At 44.2% G+C, this 18,194-nt stretch overlaps 1 protein-coding gene across 4 annotated transcripts in view; it reads right to left on the bottom strand.

Moving 5' to 3' along the window:
* Positions 1-747: 747 nt before the first annotated feature.
* LOC119853270 (protein LYRIC-like) overlaps positions 748-18,194 on the bottom strand; it is a 47,327-nt gene continuing 29,880 nt past the window's right edge. For 2 of the 4 annotated variants that reach the window (XR_006279732.1, XR_006279733.1), the window contains 4 exons: positions 4,615-4,721; positions 3,880-4,009; positions 2,651-3,366; positions 748-2,509 (listed from right to left, as the gene is read on the bottom strand). Coding sequence is in view for 2 of the 4 variants with exons in the window: in XM_038396147.2 (XP_038252075.1) it covers positions 3,311-3,366; positions 3,880-4,009; positions 4,615-4,721 (293 nt within the window). In the remaining 2 variants the exon portion in view is untranslated. Of the gene's footprint in view, positions 3,367-3,879; positions 4,010-4,614; positions 4,722-18,194 lie in introns of all 4 variants that reach the window. The other 2 variants (XM_038396147.2, XM_038396149.2) reach the window with 1 other exon arrangement.

Below are 18,194 nucleotides of genomic sequence, written 5' to 3'. Positions count from 1 at the left end.
TAGTACTATAACATGCACTATAGTGGTCTGTCCTGACCACTGTAATATAGCTGCCTGCGATAGTCAGAATTCTGCATTTAGAAGTAGTAGGAAAAGTCATTTCTGTGACAATTTGATTTTTTAAAATTTTGATTTTCTCTGGCTTGTGGTTTGGAATGTTGAAAGTAATCCTGGTAGAGATGGATTAGTAGGTTGTGCAGCTCCACACATGGTAGCAATAAGGAAAGATGTAATTAAGACAGGGCTCAGGCAGTTTTACCACTATGTAACCTGACCCTTTACCTAGACTAGCCCTTCCACCGCTCATACCAGTAACACCGACACCTTTGGTGGTGAATTACAGCCAAAGTATACTAGTGTGCAAGCAGCCTTGAAACAGTTCATGCATACAGGGCATGCTCGATTAATATTGTAGTCTCGGGGATATATACTCCACACTATGGCATTTTGTATAACTATTCATTTCCATATTAATAGTACATAAGTTTAGATGACACAATAGTATGAACATCTGAGCACTGTCTACATTACAGTGATCACTTACTACCACTGGGGAAGCCACACAAGTGGGGAAATATGGTTACCAGGTTTGCTAATGTGGCCAAGGTCCAGCTGACTTCAGTGTGTGTTGTATTAATAAAGACGACAGAACTGGGCCATATATAATCTGTTTCTTGTTACTGTCAGACTCTCAGCTGTACAAATGAATGTCATTTCCCCACTGCATGTATTCTTTTATTCTAACAAAAGAAAAACTTCAATACATTTTCCTTAAAAAAAACACTGTTGAGAGATTTTTCCATTCTTGAAAAATGGTTTCACAATATCCCTGTGGAAGCCTGAAAATGAAACATTTTCTCGCCGAAAAGCTTTTTCCTCCAGCTCTCATTCTCTCTAACACACACTTATTACTGGAGGGTTGCTCAGAAGTTACTCGGCTGTTGCTGTGATTTTAATATTTTTTATTAGAAAAAAAAATAAAACATTTCTCTTTGGAAATAAAACAACATTACACAACATTGCAAAGTTTGCAGACAGACACATAGAAAAAGGTTGGTGAAATTCTACCAACCTTATTAACTTCTCTTACATCTTTTATTAAGATATTTTTCTTTTTATTCAGCAATGGAAATTATCTTCTGCTGCTAAAAAAAGATTTCAGGTAAAATCCTGGCCACAGTGGAATTAATGGGAGCTTTGCCATTGATTTCAATGGAGCTAGAATTTCACCTGTTATTTACATATTTAATTAATCCATCCTCTAAATCCTAATCCTTACCAGATTTGTTTTCCCAATAAGGTCAAGTATTTTCTTGTTAGTTTTATGCATATGTATTAACAAATTGCTTGTCAGGGAAGACATTGTTTGCTTTATTAGCCTCATTCATAAATTGCCTATATTTTCTCTTAACTGATATGTAAGCATTAAGATATGCAAATTCTAAAGTGTACTATTGAATGAAAAATGTCCTAAGTGATGGGGAAAAAAGCCCACAACTATGTGTCTGACTCTGAACTAACCTTATTTGTTCACTTGCCGGGCATATTGCAGGGCATTATTATCTCTGGTTCTGTGTGAGGAAGGGGCTAGATGGGGCACTTGTCTGTGGAGGGAGCAATGTTTTATGGTAGTAGGTTAGCTGCTGATATTACTTTGATTAACTGTATCTTTAATTTGTGTCAAATGTGCTTAGACCGTAGGATAATTGCTCTTTTACATATATTGATAAATACAGTATTTCTGTGCAGTAGTTTCTTTAAGGGATACTAATGCTTTAAATCCTCCTGCATGGGTGAAAGCCAACATGTTTGCAGTCAGGGGTTTAGATAAGATTACACTTATACAAATACATTGGCAACAGGGACTGTGTGGTTCAAGGTACTGAGGTATGGAGCTTTTTACCTCTACCTCAGTGGTTCTAGTGTGAGTGTAGCTGGTAATGACTCCAAGCTGTTAACAGCTGATGGTGGCCTATGTGAAATGACTTTTGTGATGTCAGACAAACTGGGAACAAATGTCTGTTTTACAGCCAACAGTAACTGGAAACTTTTTTAGCAGTTTCATCAGAGGCAGTTTCATCAGAATTTAATAGGCACAGAGACTGAATAATTATCATCTCACCCATCGAGATGGCCTTGCCAAGATGGATCAGGGTTGAGGCACATTCTCTGGGCAGTACAGGGAAGCGTTTATAGTTACTGCTGTCCTGTAGAAGTTCTGTGGATAAAGAGCCACCAGTGATGTCAATCTTACACCTTTCACAGACTCCTGGCACTTAAGGTAGAACAATTTTCTTTTCTTTACTGGATATTTTCTGTTTTAAATAGCCCTTTGAAGATGAGAAGTATATACCCTTCACCATAAAAAACATCAGATTTTTGATGGCTACTTGGTTTATAATGTTAGAAATTAAGTAATAAAATGGTAAAAACTGACAAACTGCAGGTTGGAAAAATATACTCAACAAGATCTCTCAGGCTAAAATACAGTTATAGGAAAAGGATCATGCTTTGAACATGAACATACAGGCTACTAAACTCTAGCCCACCACAAAAACGGAAAAGTTACACAACTTTTCTAAATAAATTAAAATCTCCTTTAGAAATATTCACCTTTGGAGCCAACTGGTCTGAGTATGAGCTGAAATACATTAAAATGTCATTGTTAGGTAAAAATCCAACTTCAACAATTGCAAGGGGTTAAAAAGATTCAAGAGAAGATCTGTGGGTGAGCAGTGCTGTTCTTCATAGGTCTAACAACTGCTTTCTTATGACTTTAGCATGTACTACCCACCTTCTATACATTATTAACCTGTCAATGAGCACACCTGCACACGTCACATTTTAAATTGCAAATGGAGGCTGGAATAAAGGGTGGATCCTCTATAGAATCTAAATACAATCGTGGTCATTTATGGATTTTGACTAAGTCTGTAATATCAAACAACATGATAAGTTGATAAGTAATAGGACACTGAAGATTTTAATGCAAATGGGCTAAAACCTACTAAATAGTTTTCTTTAAGTGATCAAGGGCAGTGGGTTGTTTTTAAACAGCAATTCTGTTTCAACACCAGCTTCTGCACACATTATCATGGTTCATTCTCTCTCTTCTCTCTCACACACACACACACTCTCTCCCTCTTCTTCTCCTGCTCACTGTTCCTGTTCTCCTCTTCTCCCATTTATTAGGATTCTTCTAGATCCTCTCTTTGCTTTGGGCTCAGTGCATCACCATAGAAAGCAGAACTCTTGCAGCTAATCAGCACACATGCTATTTGGTTTTCATACTGTCAGCTACACAGCCCCATCAAGTCTCTTTCCTCATTTTCTTCCTCTTCCGCCTCTCCTTTTTACAAGGTACATCTGCCATACAAACAGTAGCACTGATTATAAAAAGCTTCCACACCAAAATCATGTTGCTGGACAAAACCCAAACAATTTCCAAAGTATGATCCTTCATGTTGTTCATATGTATTTCTCAATGGACATCTGCTTACCAGGCCTGATCCAATGCCCACTAAAATCAATGGAAGGACTTTCAGTAACTTCAGTGTGCTTTGGATCGGGTACATATCTATCACCGTCACACTGTTTCATGTTAAAAAAAAATCCTGCAGAGGTCCTAATTCTACTCCTGTTGAAATCAATGGGAATTTTGTCATTAACTTCAATAGGAGCAGATGCAGGCCTTGTCAAAGAACAGCTGATTAAACAATGTTATTGTGCTTTTCTATAAAAGGGAACATATACATCTAAAGAAAAAGGCCATTAACATTTTAGTTAAAAAAACAATGAATAAATAAATAAATGAACACTCCTGGGATTACCAAAAATTCTGAAATCGCAGTTCTCTAAAGTGCAAAAATAATCACTTACCATTATGGGGTAAATTGTTTGCAGGGTGCTGGGGTATTTTGAAAGAGGTACAGATAGCATGACTACTGTGTTTCATAGATATCAGCTCCCTTGGACCTTCCTCTGTTCTCATTTCCAAACCTGGCTGAGGCTTTAAGAATAAATATGAAATAATATGCTTAACTAAGCATATAAGTTAAATGAGGTATATGCAAGTATAAAATATGAAAAAAATGCAAATATAATAAGCAATTCGAGTATTTAAAAGAAATATAGGACAAACCTAATTTTAAAAGGATTAAACTTAACAGCATGTCATCTACCCAACTACTATGTTTGTTTTAGACAGGAGTCAAGTGTTATAACCTTTTCTCATCTCTACCTTTGCCCTTATTATCCCCAGTGCATGGAAGAGGAGCAAAATGCTTTCAGGGAGAGGTGTAGAACAGTCCACTGATGATAAACTTGCAGAAATCAGCTGACTTCAGATTTATGAGGCTGGATTGCAACTAGCCCCCAAAAGTAAGCACATGGCAGTGAGAAGAGGAAGAATTGGCACAAGGAACCTTTTCCTCCCACTGTGCCCTTGGGCCAGTCCTAGCATGACATGGGAATTCAGTGCCTGTGCCCACTGCAGCACTACATACCCCAAAAGGGTCACAGAGGGGTGATCTCACTGTCCAACCCAGGCTCGCCCGTGATTGCTTTTCATCCAACATGGCAATGCTCACACATTCATATATGTCATTCCCTCACCTTCTCTCTCTTTGGTCCTGTGCACGTCTCCTCCTCTCCCAGCCAGTTTCCCCACTCCTCTGTGGGAGCATTCCAATCGGAATTGAGGTCAATTGCTAAGGGATCATCTGTTAATATAACCACGTGAATGAATTACAGTCAAATCTATAATATTACTTCCTCGGCCTGTACTAGCAAAACAAACATTACATAAAATATCTAACATCTCACTGTCTGCGCAAGGGAATTTGTGTATTTGTATCATATTAAAAATGTGCATCAATTGAAGGGATTAAAGGGATGTGTAACAACAAGGAATTAAATTCTTCAGGCCAGAAGCACAATTAAAGGAAGACACAAAAACATGCAGACAGTCTGTAAAAGTCTCTTTCACCCTCCCCTTTGGGAAACAGGTTTTACAAAACCTGATATTAACAGAAATGTTTTCAAGGATTTTTTTTTTTAATTTCATTGAGAACATTTTATTTTTAGGGGATTCCCTGAAGTGTTTGCAGAGACTGCAGCATGATGTTAGTGCAGCGGCTGGCACTGCGATGTGGTCCACATCTTAACAGAGAGATTGTTTCCTGGACTATCTCCTCTTCCATTCACAATGGTATAGAATCCCCATCGCAACTAAAGCAATTGCTCTGAGGGAAGTGTAATATTAGGAAAGGATTTAGGCATTTGTAAATGTCCTCAATGCAATGCATCTTTTCCTTTTCTGAAAGAAATTTAGTCACTCTCTTGATTTCATCTCCCTTTTCCAACTATTCCAGTGGGCCACACGCAGCCCATGAGGGTAATCCGCTGGCAGGCCGTCAGACAGTTTGTTTACATTTGCACAGCCTCCCCCAGATCTTAGTGGCAAAGGTTTGCCATTCCCGGCCAAAGGGAGCTGCGGGAAGCAGCTCCCAATGTCTGATGGCCTGCCAGTGGATTATCCTGACGGGCTGCGTGCGGCCCGTGGGCCACAGGTTGCCCATCATTGTTCTATTCTGTTTCTCATAGTTGTAAACAAAGAGAAGTAGCTGTAGCATCATCAGCCAGATTTTCAATGTTATTCAGGAGCCTAAAGATGCAGATAGGCACCTATTGGGATTTTCAAAGGCACCTACCTCCCAATGATTTCAATTCACTGTATAAGAGTTAGGTGCCTAATGTGCGAAGGCACCTTTGAAAATTCCCCTTGGCACCTATCTGGAACTCTAGGTGCCTAAAACCTTTGAAAGTCTGATCCCACATGTCAGCTCTTCACAGACTACCAGCAAGTGGTCCACCAACCAGTCTGAGAATCACTGTGCTAGTGACCGAAAACCAGAAAGCAAAACAGACCAGTCTAATTTCTTTGTCCAAATTGAGTGAAGGGCAAAAGGCAAACAAGCAGCATAAAACTGTGAAAGTTCTGTTTGATTTTTTGAAACATAAAAGAAAACTTTTCAGTTCTAAAATCTTCAGATATTAACAGAGATAAGGATTTTTGAAACATAAAAGAAAACTTTTAACCTATCTTGTCTCCTGAAATAACAATAAATTTAAATAAATCCTGAGCTAGCAGAAAAAGCTTCTTCAAACTGAAAAGGCATCAGCATCAAAACACTGCTACCAGCAATAAAAGAAAACTTCTAAAAGGTTGCTTTGTCCAACTTAATGCCAATTTAATATAATGATGATAAACTTATTGCTCAATTAATTTTATATTTTAAAACATCCTCTTGACACTCACATGTATTTTCTTAATCAAAAAGAAGGAAACATTTTCTAGTACATGTTCTTATGAAAAGTCAATCTGAGTACATATATGTTGGGTATATGAACACATCTAGAATAGATAAAGGCATGTCCAAATGAATGATCTAGACAGAGATAGTAATAAGCAAACATAAATTGTGAATATGAGGCAGCCATTCTGTATAGCTACACTTAACTTTTCCCTGCTATATTACTTACTGAACTGCAAGTGAACACCAATGTGAGGAAGAAGTTTGGTGGAGTGAAATTAAGAATGAATATACGATAAGATGCATGTATTATAAACCATCATTTTAATAGTAATATATTAAATAAGGCCCTGATCCTGCAACTACCCACCCACTTGCTTAATTTTAAGCATATGCGTAATCCCAATGGCTCACTTCCCTCCTCTAATGATGTATATGCTTAAAGCTAAACATGTGGTAAGTGTTTGCAGGATCAGAGCCTTAGTGATACAGTTATTACTATTATTTATCTCAAAGTTGCTGTCCCTAAAGCTGTTATATCATAAGCCGTTTAAATTCAGCTCACAATAAATTGAATTTCGTTATAAAAATTTTCATAACTTGTTGGATTTCACAGGGGAAAAAAAGAATTAAATGTACTTATTCTAAAGCTTTGGCTTAAGACCCTTTCAGTTTTACTGCACATTTAGCTTCCAGCTGCATTAAACCCTCCTGCAATAGTATTATAAACATTACCTGTAACACAACCAGTGTTTTTAGATCTGCACCTGTACCATCTTGGGCCATCTCTCAAAAACTAAACAAGGTAAAGCCTGGCCTAGTCAACAATTCAATGGGAGACTTCCAAGAAAACCGAAGTATTTCTATGGGACGTCTCTGGTGATTCAGTATGCAGTTGTGATGGGGCTTGGGGGTGCAATCCAGACCAGTGAAAGGTTGTGTCATCACTTGCCCTGCAACCTTGGGTGCTTCAAATGCTTTGCTACTGAAACTCCCTGCCTGGGATGTTCATAACCAGCCTACAAGCATGCAGGTCACACCTTGAGTGTCTATGTATAGCTGTAGCCCTGGTCCAGTAACTCTGACCACAGCAGCCTGCCAGCAACACATCACAGTCACACTCTGGCTTCCACCAGCCTTGGTTACAACCAAGCAAGGTGATTCCAACACGCTCACAGTCTAAAATTCACACAAAACCATGTGCTCTGAAATGTCCAGCCCTCTCATGGACGGTTCAGAGAAGTGATAAGGCTCATTTGGTCCTCTAAAGACACAAACCCCTCGGCTTGCCACTTTAACTGGAGTTAACATTCACTTTAATTCAAACACAACTCTGTTGGTTTCGATTATTAGTAAAACAAGTTAATTAACAAAAGAAGACAGGGTATTAAGTGAGTTCACGTATACGAGAGATAGTTAAAAACGGTTACAAGCAAATAAAAGTGAAAGCATGCATCTAAAAGTCTAAAAATTAATCTAAGGAAGTACAATCTTTGCCTCAGCAGGTTTCTCACCTATATTCAGTCTTCAGAGACTTCAACCTCCCTTTGGTTGAAGGACCCATCTTTCTCAGCTTGCAAGAGCTCTGTTTCTTTGTGTCTGTCTAGTGATGGATGCCAAAGATGGCTTCTGTCCTTGCTTATATTTCCCAAAGTTCAATGACTTTGTTTCAAGAGGCAGGATGATCTAATGCTGTTCTTCCCTTCCTCTAGGCCTCCCCCTTTATGTAAATGGTCCTTCCATTGTTTTGATTCCACCATGCTTAATTTACATAAGAGACAGATAAATAGCTGCCATCTCTCCTGTCTGGGAAGGAATTTGCTTATCCCTGTTTGGCCACAGACTTTAAAACATAATATCATTAACTATCCACATTTCCTCATAATGTTAATACAGACATTTCAAAATGGTATTCATCACCAGTGCATCATTAGCTTTCAGAAAAGATCTCAATCTACACGCTTTTATAATACAATAACATTGTATACAATCAGTTGATTCAATTGCTTATCACTTGAGGTTTGGTCCCCTTTGTCTTTACAGACCAGCAAACTTTTGGAGTGTATTCTTCTGTAGGTTGCTCCTGAAAGTAAAGCTTATTCAAGTTGTGAGGGAGGTAACAGAGTCTGGTGGTGAAGGAAGCTCCATGCTCTTTCCTCCCCCACGTTTGCTGAAATGCAAATTGTTCTGTTTCCTGCCATCTCCTCCCACTGCTGTCTTGATGGTCCTGTTTACTGCTTATACGTAAATATAGACCTTTGCTGTTTTTGCCTGAAGAAAATCGGGCTGGTGAAAGGATCAAGACCTGTTTGTCTAAACAGACCTGTTTACCAGCTCCCCCGACAAGCTTCGCTTATACACGCTTTAGTCATAAATCTAGAACATATCTTAATACCCACCATGTGCATACATCATGCAAGGATATTTATGATCAGTGAGTTACTGGTTTTCACAAGATACCTCACAAGGCATATTTCATACAGAGATTGTTACAATTCTGCGCAGTGTGTGAATACCGGGGTGCTTAGCATAGGCATAGACTGACTGCTATATTTGGGGAGGCAAAGCATGCGCGCAAACATGCATGCACATACACATAGAATCATAGAATCATAGAATATCAGGGTTGGAAGGGACCCCAGAAGGTCATCTAGTCCAACCCCCTGCTCAAAGCAGGACCAAGTCCCAGTTAAATCATCCCAGCCAGGGCTTTGTCAAGCCTGACCTTAAAAACCTCTAAGGAAGGAGATTCTACCACCTCGGTAATACCACCTAGGTAACGCATTCCAGTGTTTCACCACCCTCTTAGTGAAAAAGTTTTTCCTAATATCCAATCTAAACCTCCCCCATTGCAACTTGAGACCATTACTCCTCGTTCTGTCATCTGCTACCATTGAGAACAGTCTAGAGCCATCCTCTTTGAAACCCCCTTTCAGGTAGTTGAAAGCAGCTATCAAATCCCCCCTCATTCTTCTCTTCTGCAGACTAAACAATCCCAGCTCCCTCAGCCTCTCCCCATAAGTCATGTGCTCTAGACCCCTAATCATTTTTGTTGCCCTTCGTTGTACTCTTTCCAATTTATCCACATCCTTCCTGTAGTGTGGGGCCCAAAACTGGACACAGTACTCCAGATGAGGCCTCACCAGTGTCGAATAGAGGGGAACGATCACGTCCCTCGATCTGCTCGCTATGCCCCTACTTATACATCCCAAAATGCCATTGGCCTTCTTGGCAACAAGGGCACACTGCTGACTCATATCCAGCTTCTCGTCCACTGTCACCCCTAGGTCCTTTTCCGCAGAACTGCTGCCGAGCCATTCGGTCCCTAGTCTGTAGCGGTGCATTGGATTCTTCCATCCTAAGTGCAGGACCCTGCACTTATCCTTATTGAACCTCATTAGATTTCTTTTGGCCCAATCCTCCAATTTGTCTAGGTCCTTCTGTATCCTATCCCTCCCCTCCAGCGTATCTACCACTCCTCCCAGTTTAGTATCATCCGCAAATTTGCTGAGAGTGCAATCCACACCATCCTCCAGATCATTTATGAAGATATTGAACAAAACGGGCCCCAGGACCGACCCCTGGGGCACTCCACTTGACACCGGCTGCCAACTAGACATGGAGCCATTGATCACTACCCGTTGAGCCCGACAATCTAGCCAGCTTTCTACCCACCTTATAGTGCATTCATCCAGCCCATACTTCCTTAACTTGCTGACAAGAATGCTGTGGGAGACCGTGTCAAAAGCTTTGCTAAAGTCAAGAAACAATACATCCACTGCTTTCCCTTCATCCACAGAACCAGTAATCTCATCATAAAAGGCGATTAGATTAGTCAGGCATGACCTTCCCTTGGTGAATCCATGCTGACTGTTCCTGATCACTTTCCTCTCCTCTAAGTGCTTCAGGATTGATTCTTTGAGGACCTGCTCCATGATTTTTCCAGGGACTGAGGTGAGGCTGACCGGCCTGTAGTTCCCAGGATCCTCCTTCTTCCCTTTTTTAAAGATGGGCACTACATTAGCCTTTTTCCAGTCATCCGGGACTTCCCCCGTTCGCCACGAGTTTTCAAAGATAATGGCCAAGGGCTCTGCAATCACAGCCGCCAATTCCTTCAGCACTCTCGGATGCAATTCGTCCGGCCCCATGGACTTGTGCACGTCCAGCTTTTCTAAATAGTCCCTAACCACCTCTATCTCTACAGAGGGCTGGCCATCTCTTCCCCATTTTGTGTTGCCCAGCACAGCAGTCTGGGAGCTGACCTTGTTAGTGAAAACAGAGGCAAAAAAAGCATTGAGTACATTAGCTTTTTCCACATCCTCTGTCACTAGCTTGCCTCCCTCATTCAGTAAGGGGCCCACACTTTCCTTGGCTTTCTTCTTGTTGCCAACATACCTGAAGAATCCCTTCTTGTTACTCTTGACATCTCTTGCTAGCTGCAGCTCCAGGTGCGATTTGGCCCTCCTGATATCTTTCCTACATGCCCGAGCAATATTTTTATACTCTTCCCTGGTCATATGTCCAACCTTCCACTTCTTGTAAGCTTCTTTTTTATGTTTAAGATCCGCTAGGATTTCACCATTAAGCCAAGCTGGTCGCCTGCCATATTTACTATTCTTTCGACTCATCGGGATGGTTTGTCCCTGTAACCTCAACAGGGATTCCTTGAAATACAACCAGCTCTCCTGGACTCCCTTCCCTTTCATGTTAGTCCCCCAGGGGATCCTGGCCATCTGTTCCCTGAGGGAGTCAAAGTCTGCTTTCCTGAAGTCCAGGGTCCGTATCCTGCTGCTTACCTTTCTTCCCTGCGTCAGGATCCTGAACTCAACCAACTCATGGTCACTGCCTCCCAGATTCCCATCCACTTTTGCTTCCCCCACTAATTCTACCCGGTTTGTGAGCAGCAGGTCAAGAAAAGCGCTCCCCCTAGTTGGCTCCCCTAGCACTTGCACCAGGAAATTGTCCCCTACGCTTTCCAAAAACTTCCTGGATTGTCTATGCACCGCTGTATTGCTCTCCCAGCAGATATCAGGAAAATTAAAGTCACCCATGAGAATCAGGGCATGCGATCTAGTAGCTTCCGTGAGTTGCCGGAAGAAAGCCTCATCCACCTCATCCCCCTGGTCCGGTGGTCTATAGCAGACTCCCACCATGACATCACTCTTGTTGCACACTCTTCTAAACTTAATCCAGAGACACTCAGGTTTTTCCACAGTTTCGTACCGGAGCTCCGAGCAGTCATACTGCTCCCTTACATACAGTGCTACTCCCCCACCTTTTCTGCCCTGCCTGTCCTTCCTGAACAGTTTATAACCATCCATGACTGTACTCCAGTCATGTGAGTTATCCCACCAAGTCTCTGTTATTCCAATCACGTCATAATTCCTTGACATCACCAGGACCTCCAGTTCTCCCTGCTTGTTTCCAAGGCTTTGTGCATTTGTATATAAGCACTTGAGATAACCTGTTGATCGCCCCTCATTCCCAGTATGAGGCAGGAGCCCTCCCCTCACAGACATTCCTGCCTGTGCTTCCTCCCGGTATCCCGCTTTCCCACTTACCTCAGGGCTTTGGTCTCCTTCCCCCGGTGAACCTAGTTTAAAGCCCTCCTCACTAGGTTAGCCAGCCTGCTGGCAAAGATGTTCTTCCCTCTCTTCGTAAGATGGAGCCCGTCTCTGCCCAGCACTCCTCCTTCATGGAACACCATCCCATGGTCAAAGAATCCAAAGCCTTCTCTCCGACACCACCTGCGTAGCCATTCGTTGACCTCCACGATTCGACGGTCCCTACCCAGGCCTTTTCCTTCCACGGGGAGGATGGACGAGAACACCACTTGCGCCTCCAACTCCTTTATCCTTCTTCCCAGAGCCACGTAGTCCGCAGTGATCCGCTCAAGGTCATTCTTGGCAGTATCATTGGTGCCCACGTGGAGAAGCAGGAAGGGGTAGCGATCCGAGGGCTTGATGAGTCTCGGCAGTCTCTCCGTCACATCATGAATCTTAGCCCCTGGCAAGCAGCAGACTTCTCGGTTTTCCCGGTCAGGGCGGCAGATTGATGACTCAGTCCCCCGGAGGAGAGAGTCCCCGACCACCACCACCCGCCTTCTCCTCTTGGGAGTGGTGGTCGTGGAACCCCCAACCTCAGGACATCGCATCTCATGCCTCCCAACCAGCGGAGTCTCCTTCCGCTTTCTCCCCCCAGACATATCATCTGGTCCACTCTCCACATTGGTACCTGTGGAGAGAACATGAAAGCGGTTAGTTACCTGTGTCTGTGTTACTGGAACCCGGACATTCCGCTTACCTCTTCTGGAGGTCACATGTTGCCAAGCTTCTTCACTGGCCTCTTGGCTCCTCTGTGCAACCTGCTCTATATCTTTAGAGCTTTGTGCCCCTAGAAGGCTATCCTGAGTTTGGTCCAGAAAATCCTCAGTCTCTCGTATACAACGCAGGGTCGTTACCTGTTGCTCCAGACCTTCAATCTTCTCTTCCAATATGGAGACCAGCTTGCACTTTGTACAGACAAAGTCGCTTCTGTCCTGTGGAAGAAAGACAAACATGGCACATCCAGTGCAGGTCACAACAGCTGAATCCCCCCCTTCCATATCACCTACCTACTATGAGCTTCCTCAGAGACGTTGGCAAGATGTAAGCCTCACTGGGCTCACTCCAGGCGAACTCCCAGGCAAACTCCTGCTGTGAGCTGCTCTGCTGTCCCCGCTGCTCAGCTGGTTCGCGAGGCTCTGGCTATTTTTAAACAGCCAGGCTTCCCTGACGCAAACACACAGACACCCTAATGCCCGCCCCCTGCAGGCTAGCAGCCAATCAGACACTCACTCAGGCTCTCTCCCTGCCCTCCCAGCAAACACACGCTCGGATACTTCCTCAGCAAGCAAACACACACACTCGGATACTTACCAGTCCCAGGCAAACTCCTGCTGTGAGCTGCTCTGCTGTCCCCGCTGCTCCGCTGGTTCGCTGCCGCTCAGCTGGTTCGCGAGGCTCTGGCTATTTTTAAACAGCCAGGCTTCCCTGACGCAAACACACAGACACCCTAATGCCCGTGTGCACACTGAAGCCAGTTCCCTTGGCTCACTGATTCTCTCTCCCTGCTTAGAGTTACACCGGGGCTGCCAGAGCTGGCGGGGACAGGATGGCCTAATGGAGGAGCCCCAGCTGCTGCAGCGATGCTTCTCTGGTGCTGCTGCGGCCGCCTACCTGCTGGGGCTGCTGCTTCCGCCAAGGGGACGCGACATGCCAGGCTCCTGCTGACCCCTGCCCATTCCCGTATCCCCTTGTCTTCCCCAACCCTCCCCCACCTCTCCCCACTGTCCTCGATCCCATCCGAACCCCCAGCCCCTTCTTTTCCCCCTTCCCTATCCCAGAATCTTCCCTCCCTCACACTGCATTTACCCCAGCCCTACCCCGGCCCCCGTGCCTTGCCCCCCCCGCGGGCGTTCACCATTGTACAGGAGAAGGGTGGGCACTAGGACCCAGGAGGTGGCGTTGAGATGCCAAGACAATGACCCAGAGCGCAGGAGAACAGTTGCTCCATCGCACCCATCTGCTCCTTGCCAGCCAAAACATGTGGGGGGTTGGGAGGGAGGAAGAGCAGCATGGGAGAAAGAGCCCCACTCCCAGGCAGACCGAGCAGAGCAAGCCTTGCAGGGCAGCTCGGCGCTTGCAGAAATGGGGAGAGAGTGTCACGTGACCCTGCTTGACACACCCATACCCTTCACTTCTGTTTGGAGGAGCAATGCCTCCCTGTATCTGCCCAAATTACACCCCTGGTGCTTAGTGTCACATTAGGAGGCTCCCCTCTGGGTCAGTAATGAACCAATTCCCTGTGGCATTGGGGGTACTGTACTGTGCTGCTAAACGTGCTGTCTTCTGGATATTATGTAAAACCAAGATCTTGATGATCCCTGGTGGTCATTAAAAAAATCCCTTGACCACTTTCACAAGAGCAGGTCCATTAACTATGATTAAGACCCTACCAAATTCATGGTCCATTGTGGTCAATTTCACGGCCACTGGATTTTAAAATATTCAATTTCATGATTTCAACTATTTAAATCTAAAACTTCACAGTGTTATAATTGTAGGGGTCCTGACCAAAAAAGGTGTCGGGGGGGAGGAGTTGCAAGGTTATTGTGGGGGGCTTTGCGGTATTGCTACCCTTACTTATGCGCTGCTGCTGGTGGCGGTACTGCTGTCAAAGCTGGACAGCTGGAGAGAAGCGGCTGCTGGCCAGGAGCCCAGCTCTGAAAGCAGAGCGGCCGCCAGCAGTAGCGCATAAGTAAGGATGGCATGGTACGGTATTGCCAACCTTACTTCTACGTTGCTGCCTGCAGAGCTGGGCCTTCAGTCAGCAGCCGCCACTCCCCAGCTGCCCTGCTCTGAAGACAATGCAGAAGTAAGAGTGGCAATACTCTTAACACCCCTAAAATAACTTGCAACCCCCTGAAACTGGACCTCCAATTTGAGAAACTCTAGTCTCCCCCCATGAAATCTGTATAGTATAGGGTAAAAGCACAAAAAAGACCAGAATTCATGGGGATAGACCAGATTTCACGTTCCGTGACACGTTTTTCATGGCCGTGAATTTGGTAGGGACCTAACTATGATGTTCTGATTTGTTCCAGTTTGGTTAATTACTTGCTACCTCTCCACATTCTCCTGCAGTTTCAGTTGAACGCAGCAGGATTCTTTACTTTCTGCCCTAAACTGTTGTGCAGTGCAGTGTTGCTGTCAAAGAGCTAGAACATGCCACTTGGAGAGCTTTTCAGTGCTAGCTGAAGTGTTTTCTGTACACACTCTGTAATTTGTTACATGCTTTAAGATCCTTCAGGATTACTAGATGAATAAGGTATTACAGTAGAACCTCACAGCTATGAATACCTCAGAAATGGAGGTTGTAGGTAACTCTGAACAAAACATTATAGTTGTTCTTTCAAAAGTTTACAACTGAACATTGATTTAATGCAACTTTGAAACTTTAATATGCAAATGAAAATTGCTGCTTTCAACCATCTTAATTTAAACGAAACAAGCACAGAAAGTTTCCTTAGCTTGTCAAATCTTTTCTTTAAAAAAAATGTTCATTTTTTTAGTAGTTTATATTTAACACACTACTGTAGTGTATTTGCATTTTTGTTTTGTTATTTCTGCTACTGCCTAATTGCATACATCCAGTTCCAAACAAGGTGTGTGGTTGACCAGTCAGTTCATAACTCTGGTGTTTGAAACTCTTAAGTTCTATTGTCTAAATATTATCAGAAGTTACTGACTCTTGTGAGCAGGAAGCTAATCCAAACTCAAGCAACAAAAGCTCCTTACTTTCCTGTTATTTTACCACTGCAAGAGGGCAGTTAGCTATACTTCAAGCTGGCAGGCAAAAGAAGTAATGAGAGATGGAGTGGGAGGGCAGGTCTATACTACAGGGTTAAGTTGACCTAAGTTAGGCAACTCCAGCTACGTAAATAATGTAACTGGAGTCCACGTACCTTAGGTTGACTTACTGCAGTGTCTGCTCCTCGCTGGGTCGACGGGAGAAATTCTCCTGTCAACTTACATTATGCTTCTCATTTCGGTGAGTACCGGAGTAGACAGGAGAGCGATCAGTAGTCGATTTAGCGGGTCATAGAATCATAGAATCATAGAATATCAGGGTTGGAAGGGACCCCAGAAGGTCATCTAGTCCAACCCCCTGCTCAAAGCAGGACCAAGTCCCAGTTAAATCATCCTAGCCAGGGCTTTGTCAAGCCTGACCTTAAAAACCTCTAAGGAAGGAGATTCTACCACCTCCCTAGGTAACGCATTCCAGTGTTTCACCACCCTCTTAGTGAAAAAGTTTTTCCTAATATCCAATCTAAACCTCCCCCATTGCAACTTGAGACCATTACTCCTCGTTCTGTCATCTGCTACCATTGAGAACAGTCTAGAGCCATCCTCTTTGAAACCCCCTTTCAGGTAGTTGAAAGCAGCTATCAAATCCCCCCTCATTCTTCTCTTCTGCAGACTAAACAATCCCAGCTCCCTCAGCCTCTCCTCATAAGTCATGTGCTCTAGACCCCTAATCATTTTTGTTGCCCTTCGCTGTACTCTTTCCAATTTATCCACATCCTTCCTGTAGTGTGGGGCCCAAAACTGGACACAGTACTCCAGATGAGGCCTCACCAGTGTCGAATAGAGGGGAACGATCACGTCCCTCGATCTGCTCGCTATGCCCCTACTTATACATCCCAAAATGCCATTGGCCTTCTTGGCAACAAGGGCACACTGCTGACTCATATCCAGCTTCTCGTCCACTGTCACCCCTAGGTCCTTTTCCGCAGAACTGCTGCCGAGCCATTCGGTCCCTAGTCTGTAGCGGTGCATTGGATTCTTCCATCCTAAGTGCAGGACCCTGCACTTATCCTTATTGAACCTCATTAGATTTCTTTTGGCCCAATCTTCCAATTTGTCTAGGTCCTTCTGTATCCTATCCCTCCCCTCCAGCGTATCTACCACTCCTCCCAGTTTAGTATCATCCGCAAATTTGCTGAGAGTGCAATCCACACCATCCTCCAGATCATTTATGAAGATATTGAACAAAACGGGCCCCAGGACCGACCCCTGGGGCACTCCACTTGACACCGGCTGCCAACTAGACATGGAGCCATTGATCACTACCCGTTGAGCCCGACAATCTAGCCAGCTTTCTACCCACCTTATAGTGCATTCATCCAGCCCATACTTCCTTAACTTGCTGACAAGAATGCTGTGGGAGACCGTGTCAAAAGCTTTGCTAAAGTCAAGAAACAATACATCCACTGCTTTCCCTTCATCCACAGAACCAGTAATCTCATCATAAAAGGCGATTAGATTAGTCAGGCATGACCTTCCCTTGGTGAATCCATGCTGACTGTTCCTGATCACTTTCCTCTCCTCTAAGTGCTTCAGGATTGATTCTTTGAGGACCTGCTCCATGATTTTTCCAGGGACTGAGGTGAGGCTGACCGGCCTGTAGTTCCCAGGATCCTCCTTCTTCCCTTTTTTAAAGATGGGCACTACATTAGCCTTTTTCCAGTCATCCGGGACTTCCCCGTTCGCCACGAGTTTTCAAAGATAATGGCCAAGGGCTCTGCAATCACAGCCGCCAATTCCTTCAGCACTCTCGGATGCAATTCGTCCGGCCCCATGGACTTGTGCACGTCCAGCTTTTCTAAATAGTCCCTAACCACCTCTATCTCTACAGAGGGCTGGCCATCTCTTCCCCATTTTGTGATGCCCAGCACAGCAGTCTGGGAGCTGACCTTGTTAGTGAAAACAGAGGCAAAAAAAGCATTGAGTACATTAGCTTTTTCCACATCCTCTGTCACTAGCTTGCCTCCCTCATTCAGTAAGGGGCCCACACTTTCCTTGGCTTTCTTCTTGTTGCCAACATACCTGAAGAAACCCTTCTTGTTACTCTTGACATCTCTTGCTAGCTGCAGCTCCAGGTGCGATTTGGCCCTCCTGATATCTTTCCTACATGCCCGAGCAATATTTTTATACTCTTCCCTGGTCATATGTCCAACCTTCCACTTCTTGTAAGCTTCTTTTTTATGTTTAAGATCCGCTAGGATTTCACCATTAAGCCAAGCTGGTCGCCTGCCATATTTACTATTCTTTCGACTCATCGGGATGGTTTGTCCCTGTAACCTCAACAGGGATTCCTTGAAATACAGCCAGCTCTCCTGGACTCCCTTCCCTTTCATGTTAGTCCCCCAGGGGATCCTGGCCATCTGTTCCCTGAGGGAGTCAAAGTCTGCTTTCCTGAAGTCCAGGGTCCGTATCCTGCTGCTTACCTTTCTTCCCTGCGTCAGGATCCTGAACTCAACCAACTCATGGTCACTGC

The sequence above is a fragment of the Dermochelys coriacea genome, chromosome 3 (assembly GCF_009764565.3).
Source record: "Dermochelys coriacea isolate rDerCor1 chromosome 3, rDerCor1.pri.v4, whole genome shotgun sequence".
In the NCBI taxonomy this organism is placed as follows: Eukaryota; Metazoa; Chordata; order Testudines; family Dermochelyidae; genus Dermochelys; species Dermochelys coriacea.
The sequence above is the reverse complement of the archived record's forward strand: the minus strand, read 5'-3'. Positions and strand labels throughout refer to the sequence as shown.